General features: G+C 39.6%; 2 protein-coding genes across 3 annotated transcripts; one reads left to right on the top strand and one right to left on the bottom strand.

The window, feature by feature from the left end:
* Positions 1-1,687: 1,687 nt before the first annotated feature.
* On the bottom strand, positions 1,688-7,823 carry LOC112703013 (pentatricopeptide repeat-containing protein At1g43980, mitochondrial). Of its 2 annotated transcripts, none has more exons than XM_072199461.1 (4): positions 7,469-7,823; positions 6,300-6,372; positions 3,003-5,727; positions 1,688-2,116 (listed from the first exon to the last, which is right to left on the bottom strand). In XM_072199461.1, the coding sequence occupies exon 3, from the start codon at positions 5,194-5,196 to the stop codon at positions 3,304-3,306; it is 1,893 nt and encodes a 630-aa protein (XP_072055562.1). In that variant the 5' UTR covers positions 5,197-5,727; positions 6,300-6,372; positions 7,469-7,823; the 3' UTR covers positions 1,688-2,116; positions 3,003-3,303. The 2 variants fall into 2 exon arrangements, with proteins under 2 accessions (XP_072055562.1, XP_072055563.1); XM_072199462.1 differs by lacking the exon at positions 1,688-2,116 and adding an exon at positions 2,614-2,899.
* A 4,322-nt stretch (positions 7,824-12,145) lies between these two features.
* LOC112701442 (uncharacterized) lies at positions 12,146-13,796 on the top strand. Its single transcript, XM_025752197.1, has 3 exons — positions 12,146-12,234; positions 12,342-12,635; positions 12,722-13,796. The coding sequence occupies exons 1-3, from the start codon at positions 12,146-12,148 to the stop codon at positions 13,794-13,796; spliced, it is 1,458 nt and encodes a 485-aa protein (XP_025607982.1).
* The last annotated feature ends 8,032 nt before the right edge of the window (positions 13,797-21,828 follow it).

The raw sequence follows: 21,828 nt of genomic DNA, 5'->3' as shown, positions 1-21,828 counted from the left end.
TTCTAAAAAGTTGTTACAAAAGTCGCAATCTCTATTGCAATCCTTCAACAATCTTTCAATCCGCAATCTTTGCAATAAGAATAAACTAGTTAAAAAAAGATAAAAGATAAAAAGAAAAACACACTTATCTTTGTTAGACAGGAGTTTATTTGCACCTTTTAATTTCGAAGAACCCTAGATATTAGTTGCACCTATTGTCACTGTTAGAATATAATTAGGATCAATTAGAATCAATTAGCATATCTGAATATTTATTATAGGATATTACATCTTTATTATTCCGATTCTCTTAGCACCTATAAATACCCTTCTATATTGTATCGTTCTAAGAGACAACTTGAATACACTCAATAATACACAAATCCTTTTTCCTGTTTAGTCTCTTGTTTCTAACATGGTATCAGAGTCATGGTATCCTCCTTGAAGAGGATATGTTATTTTTCTTGTGGTGAAATCACCGTAATTTTTGCATTTTTTTATGTCATTCTTCTTTCCCTTTTCTCACTCCTTTGATGCTTTTTCACCTCACCGACTAGTCTATTTTCTCTGTCTTGTGTTTTTTCGAGTCGAATGATCAAACACTATTGTCATCCGCTGTTTACATATTCTCATGAAGAAATCATATAGTTTTCGCTCTCTTTCGGCAGTTCTGTCTGCGTTTTCTCGTGACAATTCCGTTTGTTTTCTCTCGTGCCAATTCCGTTTGCGTTCTCTTGTGACAGTTCCATTTGCGTTTTCTCGTAACAGTTTCATCCGCGTTCTCTCGTGGCAATTCCATCTGCGTTCTCTCGTGGTAGTTTTGTCTGCATTTTTTCGTGGCAGTTCCGTCTGCGTTTTCTTGTGGCAGTTCCGTCTGCATTTCGTCTGTGTTTCCTTGTGGCAGTTCCGTTTGCGTTTCTTTCCGGTAGTTTCGTTTCCATCTGCACTTTCTTCAGACAGCGGCAGTTCCATCTGCGCTTCCTTCCGGCAGTTCCGTCTGCACCCGCGGTAGTTCCATCTGCACTTCCTTTCGACAACGGCAGTTCCGTCTGCGCTTTCTTTCGATAGTTCCGTCTGTATCCGTTCTATTAGTTTATGCATTTTTTTTCGTTATGTTAAATATGTTTTACTTGAGTTTGAGGGAGATGTTAGAATATAATTAGGATCAATTAGAATCAATTAGCATATCTGAATATTTATTATAGGATATTACGTCTTTATTATTACGATTCTCTTAGCACCTATAAATACCTTTCTATATTGTATCGTTCCAAAAAACAACTTAAATAGACAACTTGAATACACTCAATAATACACAAATCATTTCTCCTTCTCCTGTTTAGTCTCTTGTTTCTAACCGCCACAAAAACGGAATGCGTCAAATTCTGTCCGCTATAGTAATCCAATATGTAAAGTAGTTTTGTTTGCTTGTAGGAGAAACCAATTTAATAATCGTGAGGTAATCAATCATTCAATTAGGCATCTAGATCAAGCTGATGAGTCATCACCTCCATTGATCAAGTCATTACGTTTCAATAGGAAACTTCATTCCGACTTTTATTTACGTCAGACAAGCAATTATCCTCCTAATCGGGATTTTCATAATTTACTTTAATGACCACCGTGCCCTTGACACGTATTCATTAATTGTTTCTGGATAACAATGAAATTTCCGCCTCCATATTCCCACATTTTCAACGTGGTAACAGGTCAAACTATTCGTTTACTTTTCCAAAATCCAAATGTTGGTCCAACATGTCCTTCCACACATTACGTAAAACCTTTATAAGGACGCTTGCATACCATCCTTTCTACATAAATTCATTAATTGTGTTCTTTCTTATTATTAGAGCAAAAGATTTCATTAATCAATCATCAAAGGGTGCTATTTTCTTTTATAACTATGGAGAGCAGCTTAGGTGACATCCTGTTGAAGGTGGCAGTGTTCTTCCTAGTACAGGCTTTGGTATACCTTATCCTTTCAAATTCATCAAATATCTTTTCCAAGAACATCAAGAGAACCCACAGCTTCAAACCTGCACGGTCTGTGAGCATTCGGCAGATGCTGGCTTTGCTCTCCGATTTTCCGCCGGAAGGAGAACCCTCCCCCTCTTCAAAGAGTCCTCAATCGCCATCCCTTCATAGTTATGATAAGAAGCGATCTTAAGTGTTATCAGGAACAGATTGCATGTAAATTAAACTAGTTAGTTCTCTCTTTTATTTTAGAGTATACAGAATTGTTAAGCAATCCTAAGTTATTGGAGAGGTCTTCAATTCTTTTGTTCATTTGATATTTGTTGAAATATTAAGATTTATTTATTCTTTATTTCACCCCTATTTTGTTCAATGATTATTATCATTTATCAAGTATTCAATTAAGAACTCGATATGGTTGTAAGTTGTAACTTCTTGGTCATAAATACTTGCTTGTAATAATTGCTTGTTAGTCTCTCTACACGTAACCCATTCTGTTTGGTGTAAATGAAAAAACTCTTATACATGTATCTAATTGAATATTCTTACATCAATAAAAATAATATAAAAATTTTTATATAGTCAATAAATGAAATTAGTCTTTTTAAAAGTGATAATCCTCAATTGATCTGAGTTTTACAACCATGAATCAAGATGATCTTTCTGTCATCACAATAGTTAACGGAATATTTATATGAAAATTGTGACAATTTAACATCTAGCTCACATAACATTAAAAGTGTGGAACTTAATTTGGTTCCTCGATAAACTAAATTTCACAGATGTTAGATCATTCAATTTAGTCCAAATAATGGCTAAATTGAGTTTTACATCATTAGCGCAATGTCAGCTAGCATTAGACTGCCACAATGGCACAATGGGAATTTACAAAGTTGGTAACAAAAGGACCCGTGCAACTTGATTCATGGATCTCTTCTGTTCCATTCTGTGTAACCCCAAAGAGATAAAAACCAAATTAAAATTACCTAAAATGCGTTTTATTATTTTGTTTACTATAATGATAGTTATTTGGTATAGTAATTAATTACCTGGTTATCATCAGTTCATCACCATGGTCGACGAAATACTGCTGCAACTCCAATTGTGCCACCTCAGCTTTTGGAGACTCAAAATGCAAGGATTGGAGAAGGCAAGCTGATAAGTAGTTTTTGCAATAAGCCGCTGAGTGCTGCATAATGAACGGCATATTTACCAATAGTGATGAACGGGAGTATGAGTTAGGTGTTCAGTTTACAACTAACTTCCAAACCCAAAGTTCAATATTTTTCGAAAGGGCTGCAGCAAACTTTCATCCGTTTGTTTACATTTCCTTTTTGTCTTACGGATTTTCTAGGCACACCCTTCATTCTCAATCTCCCAGAGCAGTAAATTCAAAATCAAATAAAGATCCCTGCCTCCATAATGCTGTAATTGATTTGATGCGAACGAGTATACCTGATTTTTTATCGCTACACAACTGTATCCAATGAACTCTTTAGCACCTCTTTGTTCCACAGCCTTCCTGGCTCGAATTGAGCTCTCCCATTTGCCCCTCATCTGATAAGCCTGAGCCAACACCAAATATGGAAACAATGTCTGCGGTTCGCTTTTTGTTATTCTCTCTGCAACTCTTTCAATAACACACAAGTCTTCATGGATTGCGCATGCAGAAAGAACTGATCTCCAAATGTTGGAGGGGGTTTTACATTGCATTGTTTCAATAATGTCCATCGCTTCTTTGATCATACCAGCTTGACTCAACAACTCCACAGCATAAGCATAATGTTCTTCCCCAGGTTCTACGCCGAATTCCTTCTCCATTGATAATAATATTTTAATTGCTTCATCAACTAAACATCCATAGTTGCATGCTCGAAGAACTGCAGCAAGTGTAATTCTATCTGGTGGTGTAGGTTCTCCAATTAACTCCTTAAAGAGCTTCATGGTTACAGGCACTTTGCCATTGTAAGTCATTCCCATCATTATTGTATTCCATGACACCAAATCCTTTATTTTCATTTCATTGAAGATGTTTAAGGCATCATCAATAAATCCAAATTTTGCATACATATGAACAAGAGAACTGGCAACAACTACTTCTGACTCAAAACCTAATTTAGGAACCAGAGAATGGATTTGATTACCTACTTCAACTGGCATGAAAATTGAAACTGAACTCAGAAGACAACTTATCATGTATTCTGTTGGTCTGATATTCTTCCTCAGGGTCAGCATAAAGAGTTGCAATGCATCCTCCACTAAATCATGTTTCGTGTAGCTCGAAATCATGGAATTGCATAGAACTGAATCCCATTGATCTTGTTCTTTGAAGAGCTGGATGGAGTCCTCCAATCTGTTGCATCTGGAAAAGAGGGCAATAGCAGCGCTTGACACGGTGCTATTTGAAACAAATCCCAACTTGAAACAAAGGGTGAAAACTTGCTTACCCCTTCCCAAATCCTGCAAGTTAGAACAGACACTCATCAATATCGAACACGTAAACTGGTCAGGTAAAAACTCCATAGCTCTCATCTGATGAAACTGCTCAAGAGACAACTCTGGATATCCAGCTCTACAACAGGCCCATATCAAAGAGTTCCAAGATATAACATCAAAGTTCTCCATGGTCAAAATCACACCAAAGCAATAATCAACAAGACCAAGTCTCCCATACATAGCTATCACCGAATTTGCAAGCACCACATTGGACAAATCAATACCACTCCTGATCATCCTACTGTGGACCTGCTTAGCATGACAGGGACTTGACACAATTGACGTCATTATTGAGAAAGTGAACTCACTTGGCCTCACACCAGTACCCTGCATCTCAACAAAAAGCTCAAAGGCTTGACAACAAAACCCATTTAGTGCAAAACCCGAAATCATCGTGTTCCAACTAACAACATCTCTGACAGGCATTACATCAAACAAGTGGCATGCCTCCCCAAGGTGGCCACTTTTGAGAAACCCCTTCAAATAAATGTTCCATGATGTCAAATTCTTATAAGTAATTTCATCAAACACCTTAACGGCATCATTGATTTGGCCAAACTCACAGTATAGATCAAAACAGCGATTACCCAGATATGAATACGAGTTAAAACCCAATTTGATGAAATGAGCATGGAGGGTTCTGAGAAAGGCAAATGATTTATTATGGGATGAACAATGATCCAAGAGAAAAGAGCAATAGGAGAGTGAAGAGTGAGGAATTCGTGTTAGCTTCAAAAACGGGTACATGCAAATAAAGTGTTATGCAATGCTTTAACATGAAATATGCATAGTGGAGCAATTCACACTCAAATAATATGCGTCTCTCCCATTGTGACAACATATGGAGGAATGTAGTGATGGCCAAAGGGTTGAGATAATTGACACCGCAAAGTTTAGTAGAGGGAAGTATTGCATGGGAAGTTGACTCCACCTTACCCTTTGACTCCCCGGCTAAACCAAATCCACTATTCCTATTACGTCTTTAGTCCCACTCCAAAGAAGCAAGCTTCAAACATGTTCATGGCCTAATTAATCAAACACATTCCAACTGCCTTAATGCCAATCGGCAATTGAAGCTGCAGGAGCTCAGACAAGGATGCAATGCAGCAGTAGCCTTCATCATGTTCAAGGTGGTGTAGGAAAAATTTATGCACCAGATGTGGTTTACAATGTAGCAGCCTTTTCACAGTTTTATGTGGTACTGAGGAATTGATTGCACTTTTACTTATACAAGGTGTGCTTCAAACATTTTTTTGGCATATATCTTTGCATGCAAACCTGCATAGAAATTAGTGCAGATTAAATCAACAAATATTAAAACAATAATGGAGCTGTCAATTGATTGGTGTACAAAATCTGTATGATTGTTCTAAGCCATAGCTTGGGCAGCAAAGATGAAAAAGCAATGTTATTTGCATGCATGTAAGCAACATTCACCATTGATTAACACTCTCGACTTGACTAATGTCTTAAACCAATATGCTCCCTTATGTTTGAAATCTGACACACTTGGTTAACTATTGAATAATTATTTCTACCAGCTCAAGAATACATTGAGATTCGTAGTCCAATCTATTCACTTGCACACTAGCTATCATTTCCCTGCTCTCTAAACACGATGACTTCATAATTGTTTTGTCCCTCTCTGTTCTCAATTTTACTGTCTTCAATCTCCTAACTTCTTTTATTCTAGTTTTAAAACGGCTCCAAAGTTTGACATTCTTACTATTGTTACATCAAAGCTCAATTGGAACTTCAAACTTTATTTAGACCGTGCTATTCGATTTGAGAATTTATGAGTGCCTAATATCTCTTTACTTATAATGCAGATTCAATATAATAAATTGCACCTCATTTGGAGACTTTGTAGATCAAATCTTGCCTCATTTTGGCAAAACTGGTACTGAATATCTTATGGTGGTCCTGCAGCAGTTCAAAGCCAGAAAAAACAATCGTGATTACAGTTAGTGAAATTCTTTCTAGATAACTCCCAACCTATTAATCACATCATACATCAGATACATAAGAATATAACTATCACAGTAAACTTACACTTAGTGATATAGATATTTACACGATTATAGTTAGTGATATTCTTAATATTGTCTCTAAATATCTACACTAATAACTGTAATTTACTGTCTCTGATATCACTATCTAATGAGCTATCGCTAATTGCTTTCAGTGTCTTTGGCTTAATTCAATCTAAAGTCTCTAACTCTGCCTAAAAAATATCAATTTTAATTAATTGTGATGTTTCATTGGCAGCAACACCCAATTCAAAATGCCGTTGGAAATACACAATTAGAAACATCAAATATGTACTTTCTTTTGATATGGTTATGAGCTTTTATTTATTTGTTTATTTATTTATTTATGAGTGCATCACAAATTATGGCATCAATAGTCAGATTGATGTATACTAATTTCAATTTTTTTGGAGTATTTAATTGAAAAGGAAACATGCACTTGTGAAGGTTGCAAAAGTCAAAATGTAGATAGAGTATTGGCATATCATGCAAGTAATGCAACAAGTAATACCAATGCCTACTATTTAGGCTCCAACAATGACTAACAAATAGTTTGAAGCCAGCGCATGATAGAGAATCAGCCGTTGTCTTCTAAAGGTATTAGCTTTTCATACAATAATCTTTGTGGAGTAGCAATGTTAATAAAAGTATTCATTAAACTGATAGAAATTAAAAGTGTTGATAAAAGAAGGCTTGGTGTTTCCTTTAGCATACACGTGATAAATCAACAGCAACATTTGATGCCTTGGTGCCAACTTATGGACATAGACTTATGCAAATTAAAGCTAGGCTTGACTGCTTGAGTGGGAGAGAGAGGGGGAGAGGGGGGGTTGGAATCTCTATTGGTGGCAAAGGATGAAAAAGCAACAACAAAGGGTATTGCTTATTAACCTCTCAACCAAGTTCTTCAGACTAGACACAATCAAAAACATCATTTCAAGCATTGCATGGGAACTGTGGGAGCTGGGTTTGGTTTAGCCCAGACCTACCTGCACAGAGCCCGGAGACTACGACTAGCAGAGAGCGACGGAGAACAGCTCAGGGGAAGCAGCGGTGACGACGAGCTCAGAGGTAGCAGCGACGGCTGAGTACAGATGTTGTAGCCCCGGCCGAGAGAGATTACAGAGCAGCAGCGACAGCGGAGACAGAACACAAACCAGAAATCACAGAAGAGAGGGGGTAGTGAAGTCGGAGAGAGAGAGAGAGAGAGAGAGAGAGAGAGAGAGAGAAGGAAGCTTGGGTGCGTGGGAGCGAGAGAGAGGCTCAGGGTAAGGTGGGAGGCCGAGTGAGGTTAGTACGAAACTAAGAATCCCAAACCTAATTGTTGGTTCAACCGTGCCGAGTGACGCAAACATTGATCTAGCCTGGTTAAAATTGGAGACCGGCTAAAAGGGTAATTATCCAAATTAATTTTCAAAAATTAAAAAAAAATATTTTAATCTTTAAAAAAATTAATACACAGATTAATTTTTAATATTTTTTTATCATATATAATAGTCTTATGTCTATTTTTTTGACATGACTCACTAACAAAAAATATTAAGTTGGCAAGTAAACTCACACACATAATAGTTAAGAGTCTACCTATGCGAAAAAGACAAAACCTTCTTCGATCTATAATTAGAAAATGGCATCGTATAGTGTCTTCTTATATTGAAGGTCTCGTTCTTCATTGTTAAGGCTTTATATTGAAACTTATGCATATTGTCACCAACACCAACGACAGTACCACCACCAAATTCATAATTGCCAAGGAAAAATCAAACAGTCACCAATGAGCATGATTGTTCCAATTTCAGCAATGGCATGGAGGATCACGTGGTGGAGTAAGTGGATGATGAAGAAGAAGAAGATGGTGACGATGGTAAAGATGGTGAAAGAGAACAAACTAGATCTATTTTTTGGCAACCTTCGAGAACCCTTTTCACTAATCTCGGGCAGGCCCTTGCCCAAACCCTTCAAAACAAATTCTCCTTTTTATCTTTGATTTGTTTTGTTTAATCGCCACAATAAAGACGGCGACGATCTTGCCTTTGACGTCATGATTCTACCTCTGACGATTATCCTCAAGCAACGATAATGACATTCTTTTGAACTAGGTCAAGAGCTAATTCAATTAAAAAATGATAAACAAATTAAAAGAGTGAATGAAGAAGAGGGAAAGATCAAGAGAGGGAACATAAGAGGAGAGAAAAAGGTGGCAGTAACATGACTGGTGATTAAGGCAACAAAAGACGAAACATAGAATGTCAAAAAGGAGTTGTTGTTGATGAGTGATAGAGGAGACATTTTTTCTTTTTTGTGATGAAGGAGTTGCGTTGATGACGATACAATATATAAGATTTTACAGTAGAAGAGGCATATGGTAAAGGAGAGTGAGGCGGTGGTGGTGGTTAGGTCTAATTGTAGAAGAAAAATGAGAGAAAAGGAGGAGGAAGAAGGAAGAAGAGAAAACGGGAGAGAGAATGTAGAAGCAGTGGTAGTGGTCTGTGTGGCTAGTAAGTCATGCCAGGGATTGTTTTGTCCTTCTTGCATATGTGGACACTTAACTGCTATGTATGCGATTTTATCTACCAACCCAGCATTCTTCATTAGTGAGTCATACTAGAAAATAGACAGAGAATTGTTAGTTGTATCTAACAGAGAAAAAGTTAAAAGATTGATTTACATATTAATTTTTTTGAAGGACTAAAATGTTCATTTTAAAAATTTTTGGAGACTAATTTAAATAATTATTCTCGGATAAAATATACATGAAATTTTCAAAAAATAAATACTAATACCTAACTATAAAAGATTGAAGCGCTAATAAATTTCTATACAAAATAACAAAATTGATATTATATCCATAAAAAAATAAATTATAGTTGATAATATTATCTTAATCGTAAAACATGATTTAAAATGTTTAAATTACTTCTTATAACTTCATTTAATCCACCATTTCTCTTCTTTTTCTTCCACCACCACATTCTGATGCACCCTCTTCAAACAATAATTAGATGTTTCTTTTAGACATCTAATAAAAAAATAATAATTATATTTTATTATTTAAAAAAAATATTAAAATTAATTATCTGACCCATTTAAAAAAAAGTCACACAAAATAAAAATACATCAAAATTTTAACCATATATCACAAATATTGGTCATTCAATTATTGAAATAATTTTGCCAGTAATTCTATTTTATATAGTGTTGATATCGATTAACTTATTTGAATAAAAAGTTACTTTAAAAAAAGTAAAATACTTTTTAAAAAGTAAGTACTTTTATTAAATTTTAAGTACATTTAGATATATCTTTTAAAAAATAAATTATTTTTATGAAAAAATAAATTATTTTTATTTTAAAAATTAATACATTACTTTTAGAAAAAGCAAAAACAAAAGATGTTTTTTAATTTTTAAAAACTCTTTTTAAATAATCTATCCAAATTTAAAATAATATTTTTTTATTAAATTTTTTTAAAAAAATGATAAATAAAATAAGTATTTTTTTTCTTAATCTATACTGATTTGTAGTTTATATGAAAAGTAACCATGTTGCAGATCACGCATGTTTTTTGAGAAATAAAAGTAAAAATAAAGGAAACAAATATTCTTATGGTGTGCGAAATTAAAACTCACACAACTTCAACGGTAAGTGCATCGGGTCGTCCAAGTAATATCTTGGGTAAGTGAGGGTCGATCCCACGAAAATTTTTTAGATTGAGCAAGTAATAGTTATTTTGCTAGAATTTGTCAGGCAAACAGTAAAAGATGATTGTTGGTGTAAAACGCATAAGTAGTAAAAAGCAAGTAAAGAAAAAGGGTTTAGAATAAAACAGTAATGAGAAAATAGTTAAGGTCTCAGAGATGTTTATTTTTCCGGATTAAAATGCCTTACCAACTATTTTAACAATGAGTGATTCATTCTATGACAAACCATAAGTGATTAAAACCTAATCTCTTAGCGATTTAATCTCCTCGAATCCTCATCAAAAGCCACTCTCGTGGTCATTCAATTCAGATCAGAGGGTGAAGCTCAGCAAACTGGTTTAGCGCCACAAAAACCTCAATTACCCATAACTAACTGAATTTTATGTTACATATCTAATTAGCTTAGGTAAATTGCAGTTTAGGAGAAATAGTATTTGAATTAATTTCCTAGAGAGAAATACTGCCCTGCTGCGAGGGTTTTTCAAGTTCTGCTAGGGTTTGCAGAAAATACTTATTTTGCTAGTCAAAATCTCTAGAGTGTCAATGATAATACAATGGCAGCTCCTACTGCCTCACAGGGAACGGGTAGAGAACAGACTAAATTAGAGGAAGAACAGATCATAGTTTTTATAGATGAGGACATCAAAGAAGGATTGGATTTATGTAACAAAAGTTTGATTGGAAGATTACTGGCGGACAAATCATTCAGTGCAGGTATATTGGAGGCTGCTCTAAATACAATATGGAGACAACCAGAAGGCTTCTAGGTTTTAGATCACGGAGGTAACAAATTCCAATTTTTTTTCAAGGATGAAATCGAATTGCTCAGGGTGGAGAAAGAGGCTCCTTGGTTGTTCAAGAATTATATTCTGTTACGGACTCGCACAGTCCAGCCCAATTACCCGACAAGTCGAAAAAACTGCCTCCGACCCAAGCCCCAAACCATCCTCTACAATAAGGAAAACCCGACGGGTCGGTCCCCCGCACCTGACCCGAAGCACGCGCGACTCGAGTCACCACGCCCAGCAAATGGTCGGGTCAGTATCCCCGGACAGCACCCAAAGCCCCAATCCGGTGACCGAAATGACCTACTCCTCCCCCACGTGGACTAGGATAGCTCATAGAAGCTTCCTGGCCAGTGGGTTAGGTCACCTATGGGCCCACCCAATACAGTATATAAGGGACGAGACCAGCTCTTCCCCCAAGGTACGTAACATCCTACCTAATTTGGCTATCACCTCGTACAGACACTGACTTGATCGTCAGAGTGTCTTTGCAGGTGGCCACCCCTCTTCCACACCATCTCCGGCACCTCCAACTTTCAACCCACATCTCTACACCCGCTCCAAGTTAGCCCAAGGCCTCACCCTCTCATCCTTTTGTCGCTACCCGACTCGACGAACATCCGAGACCTTTCAGGTAAGCAACATTGGTGCCATCTGTGGAGATCCTGGAGCAAACATGGAGCGACTTCCCACGTCAGAGGAATTTCGCGAAGGAGGAGGGGCCCGCCTGAGTAGGGCGAGTTTGATGGCTTGCACCGGCGAACAACCACGATCCTCTGTTCAGCCAAACCAACCAATCTACACCAAGGCCCCCGAAAGACGTCCCTTCGGAGGGACGGGAGCCGACAGTGCCAAGATTATGCAGGAGCTTAGACACAGAGTACAAAACCTCTAAAGGGAGCTGGCAGCAAGGAGTCGATCCCACGGAGACGTCAGCCGATCCCGCACCCGTTCCCCCTCCCAAAGATACAAGAACCGAGAAAGGAGCCCGACAAGACACGAAGATGAAGCGCATACACAGGCGACCTCTCGATATACCCAAGGTAGGTCCAAGAGCTGCAGGGAGTCCCAAAACGGAAAAGCCAAGAAACGGCTGGAACCCGTCATCATAAGAGCCACCCCTTTCCACCCTTCGATCCTCAAGGTCTGGCTTCTGAAAAATTTTGACAAGCCAACGGACATGAGGTACGATGGGACTAAGGACCCCCAAGAGCACCTCACAGCATTTGAAGCAAGAATGAATTTGGAAGGGGTAGGCGATGCGGTCAGGTGTCGCGCATTCCCCGTGACAATGGCCGGCCCAGCACTCTGATAGTTTAACGCGCTCCCACAAGGATCTATCACGGCCTTTACGGACATCTCCCAAAGCTTCCTAGCTCAGTTCACGACACGCATAGCCAAGCAAAACACCCGATTAACTTGCTAAGGGTTACCCAAAAACTCGGAGAGCCGACCAGAAAGTTCCTGGATAGGTTCAACGATGAATGCTTAGATATCGACGGCTTCACGGACTCGGTTGCCAGTCTCTGCCTAACGAACGACATGCTAAACAAGGACTTTAGAAAGCACCTCACCACTAAGCCTGTCTGGACCATGCAGGAAATTCAAAGCGTGGCTAAGGAATACATCAACGATGAGAAGGCGAGTCGGGTTGTAGCAGCCAATAAACGGCAGCTTTCGAACCCCTCGGTTCGGCAAGCCCCCTAGGTCGACAGATATAAGGACAGGACAATCCCAGGGACGGGACCTTGGCCAGGCAACCCAAGCAACCCCCACAGGTAGGGAGGTTCACGAACTACACGCCACTCACGGTGCCCATAGTGGAAGTCTACCAGCAGATTGCGGACAAGAGAATCCTATCCAGACCTAGACCATTGAAAGAGAGAACAAGAGGCAACAAAAGCCTTTACTGTGATTATCATAAGGAATTCAGCCACAAGACCCAGAACTGCTTCGATCTCAAAGATGCCTTAGAGCAAGCCATCCGAGAAGGGAAGTTAAGCGAGTTCTCCCATCTCATCTGGGAACCGAGGAGGCGGGAACGAGAACGCTCCGAAGAAGATCACAGCCGGACTATCAAACAAAGACAAGAGCCCATAGGGAACGCTGACAACCCCCCAACTTTTGTGGTCAACATCGTGGTCGAGCGTGGCACCCCCCAAGTCCAAATCAGCAGCAAAAAAGGATACTCAGATCCTTTCCATCTCGACAGGGGGTCCCACCGCTCCAAGCAGAGGACCCCCTATGATATCTTTCGGTCCGGAAGATCAATGGTTTCACGATTTCCCCGAAAACCCCCCATGGTAGTCACAACAATGGTCGGGACAGGATTAGTCAGACGAATCCTCGTTGATACCGAGGCCGACTCCAACATCCTGTTTAGGAATGTATTCGACGCCATGGGGCTCAAGGAATCCGACCTCAAGAATCACCAGCACGGGGTTATGGGGCTGGGTGATAACTATATAAAACCTGACGGGACAATCTGTCTCCCAATCTGCCTAGGAGCCGGTGACGACAGGAGGTTGGTTATGGCGGACTTTGTAGTCTTTAGAGACTCCACAGCCTACAACATCATTCTAGGGAGAAAGACCATCAACGAGTTCTCAGTCGCGACATGTACTAAATTCCTAACAATGAAGTTCGTAACGGACAAGGGAACCGTTGGCTCCATTAGGGGAGACTTAGAAGCGGCAGTTGCCTACGACAACGCCAGTCTCTCCCTAAGAAAAGAGTCTAAGAAGGCAGCCAGAGTGTTCTTGGCAGACCTGGACGTAAGGATGGAGGACAAGCCGACGCTGGAACCAGAAGGGGACATGGAGAAATTCTAGATAGGAAAGTCAGCAGAGCAGTTTACCTTCGTAAGCAGGAACCTGCCTCACGAACTCAAGGGCCCCCTCATGGAGATCGTAAGGGTGAACGTCGACCTCTTCTCATGGACACCATCAAACATGCCGGGCTTGGATCCCGAAGTCATGTCCCACCGACTAGCTGTCAAACCAGACATCAAGCCAGTAGCCCAACGGCGAAAAAAGATGTCTCAAGAAAGGGCCAATGAGGTCGCCAAACAAATAGCCGGGCTACTAGAAGTCGGGTTCATCAAAGAGCTCGAGTACTTGACATGGCTGTCCAACGTCGTCCTGGTCAAAAAAGCCAGCGGGACGTGGAGAATATGCGTCGATTATTCCGACCTGAACAAAGCATGCTCTAAAGACTCTTTCCCCCTCCCCAACATCGACACCTTGGTAGACTCGGCGACAGGGTACCGTTTCCTCAGCTTCATGGATGCGTACACCGAGTATAACCAGATCCCGATGCACCGACCTGATGAAGACAAAACGGCGTTCATAACGCCAGGAGGCACCTATTGCTACAAAGTAATGCCATTCGAGTTGAAGAATGCAAGAGCCACCTACCAAAGGCTAATGAGAAAGGTCTTCCACGACCTCATCGGCAAAATAGTAGAAGTTTATGTCGACGACATCTTGGTGAAAACGGCATAACCGAGCAACCTTATAGACGATCTCCAAGCTGTCTTCAAGGCTCTAAGAAAATTCAAGATGAGGCTCAACCCACTCAAATGCACATTTGCCATGGAAGCTGGGAAATTCCTAGGCTTCATGATAACGCAAAGAGGGATGGAGGCCAATCCAGACAAATGCGAAGCTGTCCTCAAAATGACGAGCCCAGGGTGCGTCAAAGATGTGTAGCGACTCACCGAGAAACTTACGGCTTTATCCCGATTCTTTGCGGCCTTGGCAGAAAGGACCATCCCATTCTTCAACCTAATGAAGAAAGGAATCGTCTTCGAATGGACCTCGGCATGCGAAGAAGCGTTTAGCCATTTCAAAAAGATACTCTCAGAACCCCCCGTGCTCAGCAAGCCCAAAGAAGGAGAACCTCTGTACTTATATCTGGCGGTGACCACACAAGCCATGGCGGCAGTCCTCATCCGAGAAGAAGACAAGACACAACGCCTAATATACTTTATCAGCAAAGTACTCCAAGTAACAAACCCCTTTAAAAATTGTTAACCGAGTATTTAAACCTCGGGTCGTCTTCTCAAGGAATTGCAGGGAGGTATGTTCTTATTATTGGTTATGAAAAAGTGCGTTTGGGGTTTTGGATTAAGGTAAAAGGTTAGTTGGGCAATGGGCACAGGTATATTTTCAAAGCAATAAAAGTAAATGAATGACTGTAAAATAAACTTTTGGCAAGGTGTAAGAACTGGAAGTCTTATCCTAGTTATCCTTATCAATTGTGATGAGAATTGGATTTTTCTCCCACTTTGTTAACCTCTAACTATGAAGGTAAGTTAAGTGGATAAATTAATTCTAATTCTCAACTAACAATGAGTTTGATAACTCAAGAGTCACCAATTATTTAACCAAGACCAAAAGGAAAGAAAATTGTATCTACTGGAATAACAATATCTTCAGATTGGGGATAATAAAAAAAAGCAAACACAATTCTGAAATACCTCAATTATATTAAATAAAATATTCAAATCATAACATGGGAAACTTCATAAATTTAATTGGAAAAATAAATAAAAAGGAACATTGAACCTGAATCGAAAGTCACTCTTAAAAACCAAGAGAAGTCCTAAATCCTAGTTTCTAAAAATCCTAATTTCTAATCCTAATCCTAATCCTAATCCTAAGAGAGAGGAGAGAACCTCTCTCTTTGAAAACTACATCTAAAAATATGAAAAGTGAATTATGAGAGCCTGATTTGAATGGATGCAATCCCTCTACTTTATAGCCTCTAATCTGAGTTTTCTGGGCTGAAAACTGGGTCGAACACAGCCCAGAAATCGCTGGAGAAGAAATCTACCACGCTGGTTTTTCGTCACTGCGATGCGGCCGCATGGAGCACGCGGTCGCGTCATCTAGCGTCAGGGCCACTATGGCATATTATATATCAAATCGAAGCTCCGGACGTTATCTTTCTAACGCAACTAAAACCGCATCATTTGGACCTCTGTAGCTTAAGTTATGGTCGTTTTAGTGCGAGAGGGTCAGGCTGACAGCTTTGCAGTTTCTCCAACTTCTTGTATTCTTTCCACTTTTGCATGCTTCCTTTCCATCCTCCAAGCCATTCCTGCCCTATAATATCTAAAAATACTTAACACACATATCAAGACATCTAATGGTCATAAGAGAGGATTAATAATAAGCAAATATAAGATCAAAGAAGCATGTTTTCAATCATAGCACAAAATTAGGAAGGAAAATGTAAAACATGCGAATTGTATGAATAAGTGAGTAAAGAGTTGATAAAAACTACTCAATTGAGCATAAGATAAACCATAAAATAGTGGTTTATCAACATCCCCACACTTAAACAATAGCATGTCCTCATGCTAAGCTCAAGGAAAACTATAAAGAGATGAAGAGGAATGATAGAATGTATGAGATGCAACCTATGAATGCAACTAAATGCTACATGCTTCTACCTACTTGGTTAAAAGTAAACAATTCTTTTAAGAACATATATGAACTGGATTTCACTAATTCAAATCATAAAAATGAAGTATAAATAGACTTGCAAGGAGAAAATAGCTCATGAAAGCCGGGAACAAGGGATTGAGAATCGAACCCTCACTGGTAGTGTATACACTCTAATCACTCAAGTGTTTAAGGTTCGATTCTCTCAATTCTCTACTAACCTTGCTTTCTAAGGCTTGTTTTTCTTCTACCAATCAACAAAAATTTAATGCATAAATGCACATATCAAGAGGTCTTTTAAGGGTTGTAATGGGGTTAGGGTCAAGGTAGGATTGTATTTGGCCAAGTGGACTAAAATCTGAATCCTTAATTAACAGAAACTTTCCCACCTAACTTAAACAATCCATGTAATCATAATACAACATCTAACCATCCATTAACCATGTTTTCCACATATTCATGCATTCTAATTTCAAGTACAGTACATATGCATTGCCTTCACTACTTACTTTGGGGCATTTTGTCCTCTTTTTCTTATTTGCTCTTTTTGTCTTCTTTTTTTTCAATGCATATGATTAAATTATTGGATGCATGAATCATGTCCTAAACATTTCTTTCACATTTTCAGAAAATTCTAACATACTCAATTCTCAAACCAAATGTTTCCAAATTCACTTCCCCACACTTAATTCATGAGCACTCTCACTAGTCTAAGCTAACCAAGGATTCAAATTAAGGATATTATTGTTTTCCGCTTAGAGTTAATGATGTGCTAAAGTAAAGAATAAAGGGGTATAATAGGCTCAACATTGGTTTGCAAGGGATAATGAAAGGTAAGGCCATATGGGTATGTAAGCTCAGTGAAACAAATGCCTCAATCATGCAAGTGCATGCATACATCAAATAATGGAAATATAGAATTAAGCAAGACAAAGATCACAATTTTAGAGAGAAAAATACACACTAAAACAAAATTTTGGTTGATAAAATGCAACCAATTCAAATAGGTGATAAACCCCATTTTGAGGGTTTATCTTGTGTTGGTTTCAGGGGTTTTATCAATGATTCCACACGCTTTCTATATGAAAATACAAGACTTTGTGTTCCTTTCCTAATTTTTCCCCATGGATGAAAACATGCTTATTTTGCACTAAAATAGATACATTTCTAATCTTCTCTTGGTGCCATTCGATGCCGTGACCTGTGTGTTAAGTGGTTTCAGAATATAGGGCAGGGATGGACCAGAAGAGAGAAGGAGGACGGGTGCAAAGGAAGGGAGCATGAGAATTGAGCTTTGGAAATTTCAGCACGGGCGCGTGCGCGGACTTGACGCGTCCGCGTGGATTGAGCAGCTAGAAGTCGAAGCCAAGAGCCAAGCCACGAGCCGGCTTGCGTAGTGGCTAGGCCATGATCTTCAGTGGCGCGCACGCGTACATCACGCCTCCGCGCACATTACAAGATGCTTCGGTGGCGCGCACGCGTACATTGCGCGTGCGCGCCGATGTTCGAATATGATTTTTTTTAGAGCCACGTGACTTAGGCGTGGAGGCAGTTGGGAATCCCATTTTGGGGAAATACCTTGGCGGGAAAAGCTTAAGAAGACCAAAGGAACAAGGGTTAAGGACTTTTAGCTCATTTTCTAGATTTTAGATTTTTTTTGAGGGATAGTTAGTTACACTCTTGGAGAAGGAGAGAGAGATTCCAAGCTCTCACTAGGGTTCATCTTCATCCAATTTCTAAATTTTCAATCACTCTTTGGTGAGATCCATTGCAATTCTTAATTCACTTTGTTCATGTCATAGATCTTCTTCTCCAATCTCAAGTAGTACTTGTAATTGCTCAATTCTCATAGATCTAGGATTCAACTTTGTAGTTTTGGATTTTATCAATTCCTTGAGAATTTGATTTTCATTGTTGTTCTTTGATAATTGTTGTTAGTTCCTTGTGTTGCAATACTTTTAATTCTATTTTTCTTCTCATTTTTACTATGACTTTCATTCTTGCTCATCAAATGTTTGATAAAATGTCAACACTAGTTATGGAGTAGAAATTTCTTACTTGGCATAGGGTTTGGGCCATTAGAAGAAGTTGAATAGTTGTGTCAATTGTTGATTTGGAATTAGGGATTACTAATTGACTTGGAGTGCACTAAAGCTAGATTTCCATAAGGTGAAGCTAGGACTTGTGACTCAAGTTGATTACTCTCATTTGACTTTCCTCTATGCCTAGGGGTTAACTAAATGAAGCAAGGCCTAATTGTTGTCATCATTGAAGGAACTATAAGGATAGAATCTCTAATGCCAACCCTAAGCCAAGTCTTTTAATGATTGATTGTTTGTTTCCTATTACTTTGCTAAAACCTTCAAAGAATCCTAACAAGGCTTTCTAATCAATAAGATGCACACTTTAGCAATTCCAAGGAAGGACGACTTGGGAGACTAGTACTCTCGGTTATAGATTGTAGGATTGTTTGGTGCGAAGTTTAAGTGTTGATTAGACTATACTCACGATCGTATTCATCATTGAATTCTAAATCGGCATGTTAAATTTCGTTTATCAAAATGGCGCCGTTGTCGGGGAATTTTGCTTAGTGTGCCATGTTATTGTTTGGAATAAGTGTGTGTATATATGTACATAGTTACATTTCATTGTAAATTGTTCAAGTGACTGACCCCTCATCGTTACCATGAATCTCATTTTCTCTTCATTGCATGACGCGTTCACAACCGAATCCGAGCTTAGTCCCCTTTGATCCGGAAATAGAACGAACTTTGTTTCATATTAGACATGCTCGGAGGCGGCTAAAGTTTGGGAAAGGTGAAGAGGTTTTCACCACCTCAACCACCTTACTAAAAGTGAACATTGAACCATCACTCAAGGAAGGCATTAGTCATACTTCCATCAATATCACTAACAACTCTTCTTTTGTTTTAGGTACTAACACCATGGATGCTCCGAGGAGAGTTACCATCAAGGAAGCAGGTGCACCAGATTATGTCCTTCAACCCCTTCATGTAACTCACCCCAACTTGAATGCAAACTTTGAATTGAAGACCGCTTTGATCAACCTCCTACCTAAGTTTCACGGGCTTCCCGCACAAGATCCTATTCGACATCTCAAGGACTTTCATCGTATATGCTCAACTACTAGACGGGAAGGATCCGATGAAGTTGCTATATGGTTGTTTGCTTTCCCTTTCTCTCTTGAGGACAAGGCTAAAGAATGGTTCTACACTCTATCTAGTGAAGTCACCTCCGATTGGGACTTACTTAAAAGAGGATTCTTGATTAAATTCTTGCCCCCGGAGAAGATGGATAGGCTAAGGAAGGAAATGTCTTGTATTGTGCAAGGTGAAACGGAACCCCTATACGAGTATTGGGAACGGTTTCGTAAGCTACTAGACGCATGCCCTAATCACATGATTGACACTCAAGTATTGCTTGGATACATATGTCAAGGGATGCGAGAGCAAGATAGAACTCTCTTGGACACCTCTAGCAATGGTTCTTTGTCCAAATATAAAACAGTGGAGGAGGCATGGCAACTTATCATTGACTTAGCTGAATCCAATCAACATATGAGACGAAGAGTCAACCACCCAAGAACCGTGAATGAGGTATCAACTAGTAGTGAAACCACCGCTCTAACTCAATCCTTGAGCGAAATGACATCCATCTTGAGGCAACCCCAATTGAACCAACAACAACCACAACAACCTCAATCATACCAACAACACTCTCCACAACCTCAACAACACAACCAACAATTGGTTCCTCAAAAAGTGTTTGGCATTTGTTCTTGCTACTCCCACTACACGGATGAGTGCCCGAGCCTTCAAGAAGATAACACCTTGGCGGCTACACATAATTTCTATGACCGCCCAAATCAAGGGTACTACCAAGGCGGTAATCCTAACCAAGGGCACCCTTATCAAGGAGGAAGCTACAATCAAGGAAGTGGATACCATAATCAAAATTGGAGAGACAATCATCAACAAGGGAATAGGGACAACAACAACAATGGAGGAGGTCAAAGATGGAGCAATAACTCACAAAATTTCTCACAAAACTGACCATACAACTCACAAAATCAACCATACAACCAACAAAACCCACAAAGAAACTACCAAACATACCAACCACCACATCAAAGACCACCACCCAACCAATCACAAACTCCTCAACTCACATATGCAACCACCCCCTCCAACCAAGACGAAACACTCCGAACCATCATCCAAGGCCAAAAGGAACTACAAAACACACTTGCTTCCGGTCTCACCGGCCTCACCTCTACACTACAAGCTCTTCTTGGATGCATGGATACACCATCAAATCCCACTCTTCAACCTCCAATCTAAAGCGTCATTCCCTCTCAACCTCAACCAAATCCTAAGGGGGGCATCAATGCCATCACCCTTAGATCCGGAACACAACTAAAAGAGAAGGAAGCAAAGGACTCAAATCCCATCACAACCACCCAAGAGGAGAAGAGAATAGATATAGAAGAGGTAGTGGAAGAGGAGACACCACAAGTCATAGTTGAGGATGAAGCCCAACCAACAAAGGAGACCCCCAAGGCCAAGAGAACCTTGGAAGAAGAAATTGCTCAACCACTCCCATTTCCAACACTTGCAAAGAAAGCTAGAAAGCGCATAGAACTCGACCCCAAAATGGTAGAAATGTTCAAGAAAGTTGAGGTAACCATCCCCCTCTTTGATGCTATCCATCAAGTTCCTAGATATGCAAAATTCCTTAAAGATCTATGCATGAACAAGGATAGAATTCTTGAATTGGAAACTATCCCATTGGGGAGTTCTATTTCCGCTTTAATGGGAGCATTGCCCGAGAAGTGTGATGATCCGGGCCCTTGTATGGTCACTTGCACCGTTAATGGAGTTCAATTTATAGATTGTTTGTGTGACCTCGGAGCATGTGTTAGCATCATGCCGCTCTCCGTCTACCGGGTATTGAAGTTGCCACCACTAAAAAGGTCGACGGCAAGATTTGTCCTAGCGGATAAAAGCATAATAACAGTGACGGGTGTTGCGGAAGACGTATTGGTGAATATCAAAAGGTTGGTGTTTCTGATCGACTTCTATGTCCTTGAAATGCCATCAAGCGAGACCGAGAGAGCATCATCTATCCTACTTGGAAGACCATTTTTGAGAACTTCTAGATTTAAGCTAGATGCCTACTCGAGGACCTACTCATTTGAAATAGATGGGAGAATCGTAAGTTTCAGCCTAGAAGAAGCAATGAAGCATCCACCGGAGAATCACTCTCTATTTCGGTGTGACCCAATTGACAACATGGTTGCCGAAGTGCACCTTTCAAAGTTAGATGAGAAGTACATGATTGAAGAAGCAAATGAAGGTCCAAGCAAACTAAACACCACACACCATACAAACCA

This window comes from Arachis hypogaea, chromosome 7, assembly GCF_003086295.3.
Source record: "Arachis hypogaea cultivar Tifrunner chromosome 7, arahy.Tifrunner.gnm2.J5K5, whole genome shotgun sequence".
NCBI classification, from domain to species: Eukaryota; Viridiplantae; Streptophyta; class Magnoliopsida; order Fabales; family Fabaceae; genus Arachis; species Arachis hypogaea.
Note: the sequence above shows the minus strand (reverse complement) of the source record. Positions and strands in the feature narration are given on the sequence as shown.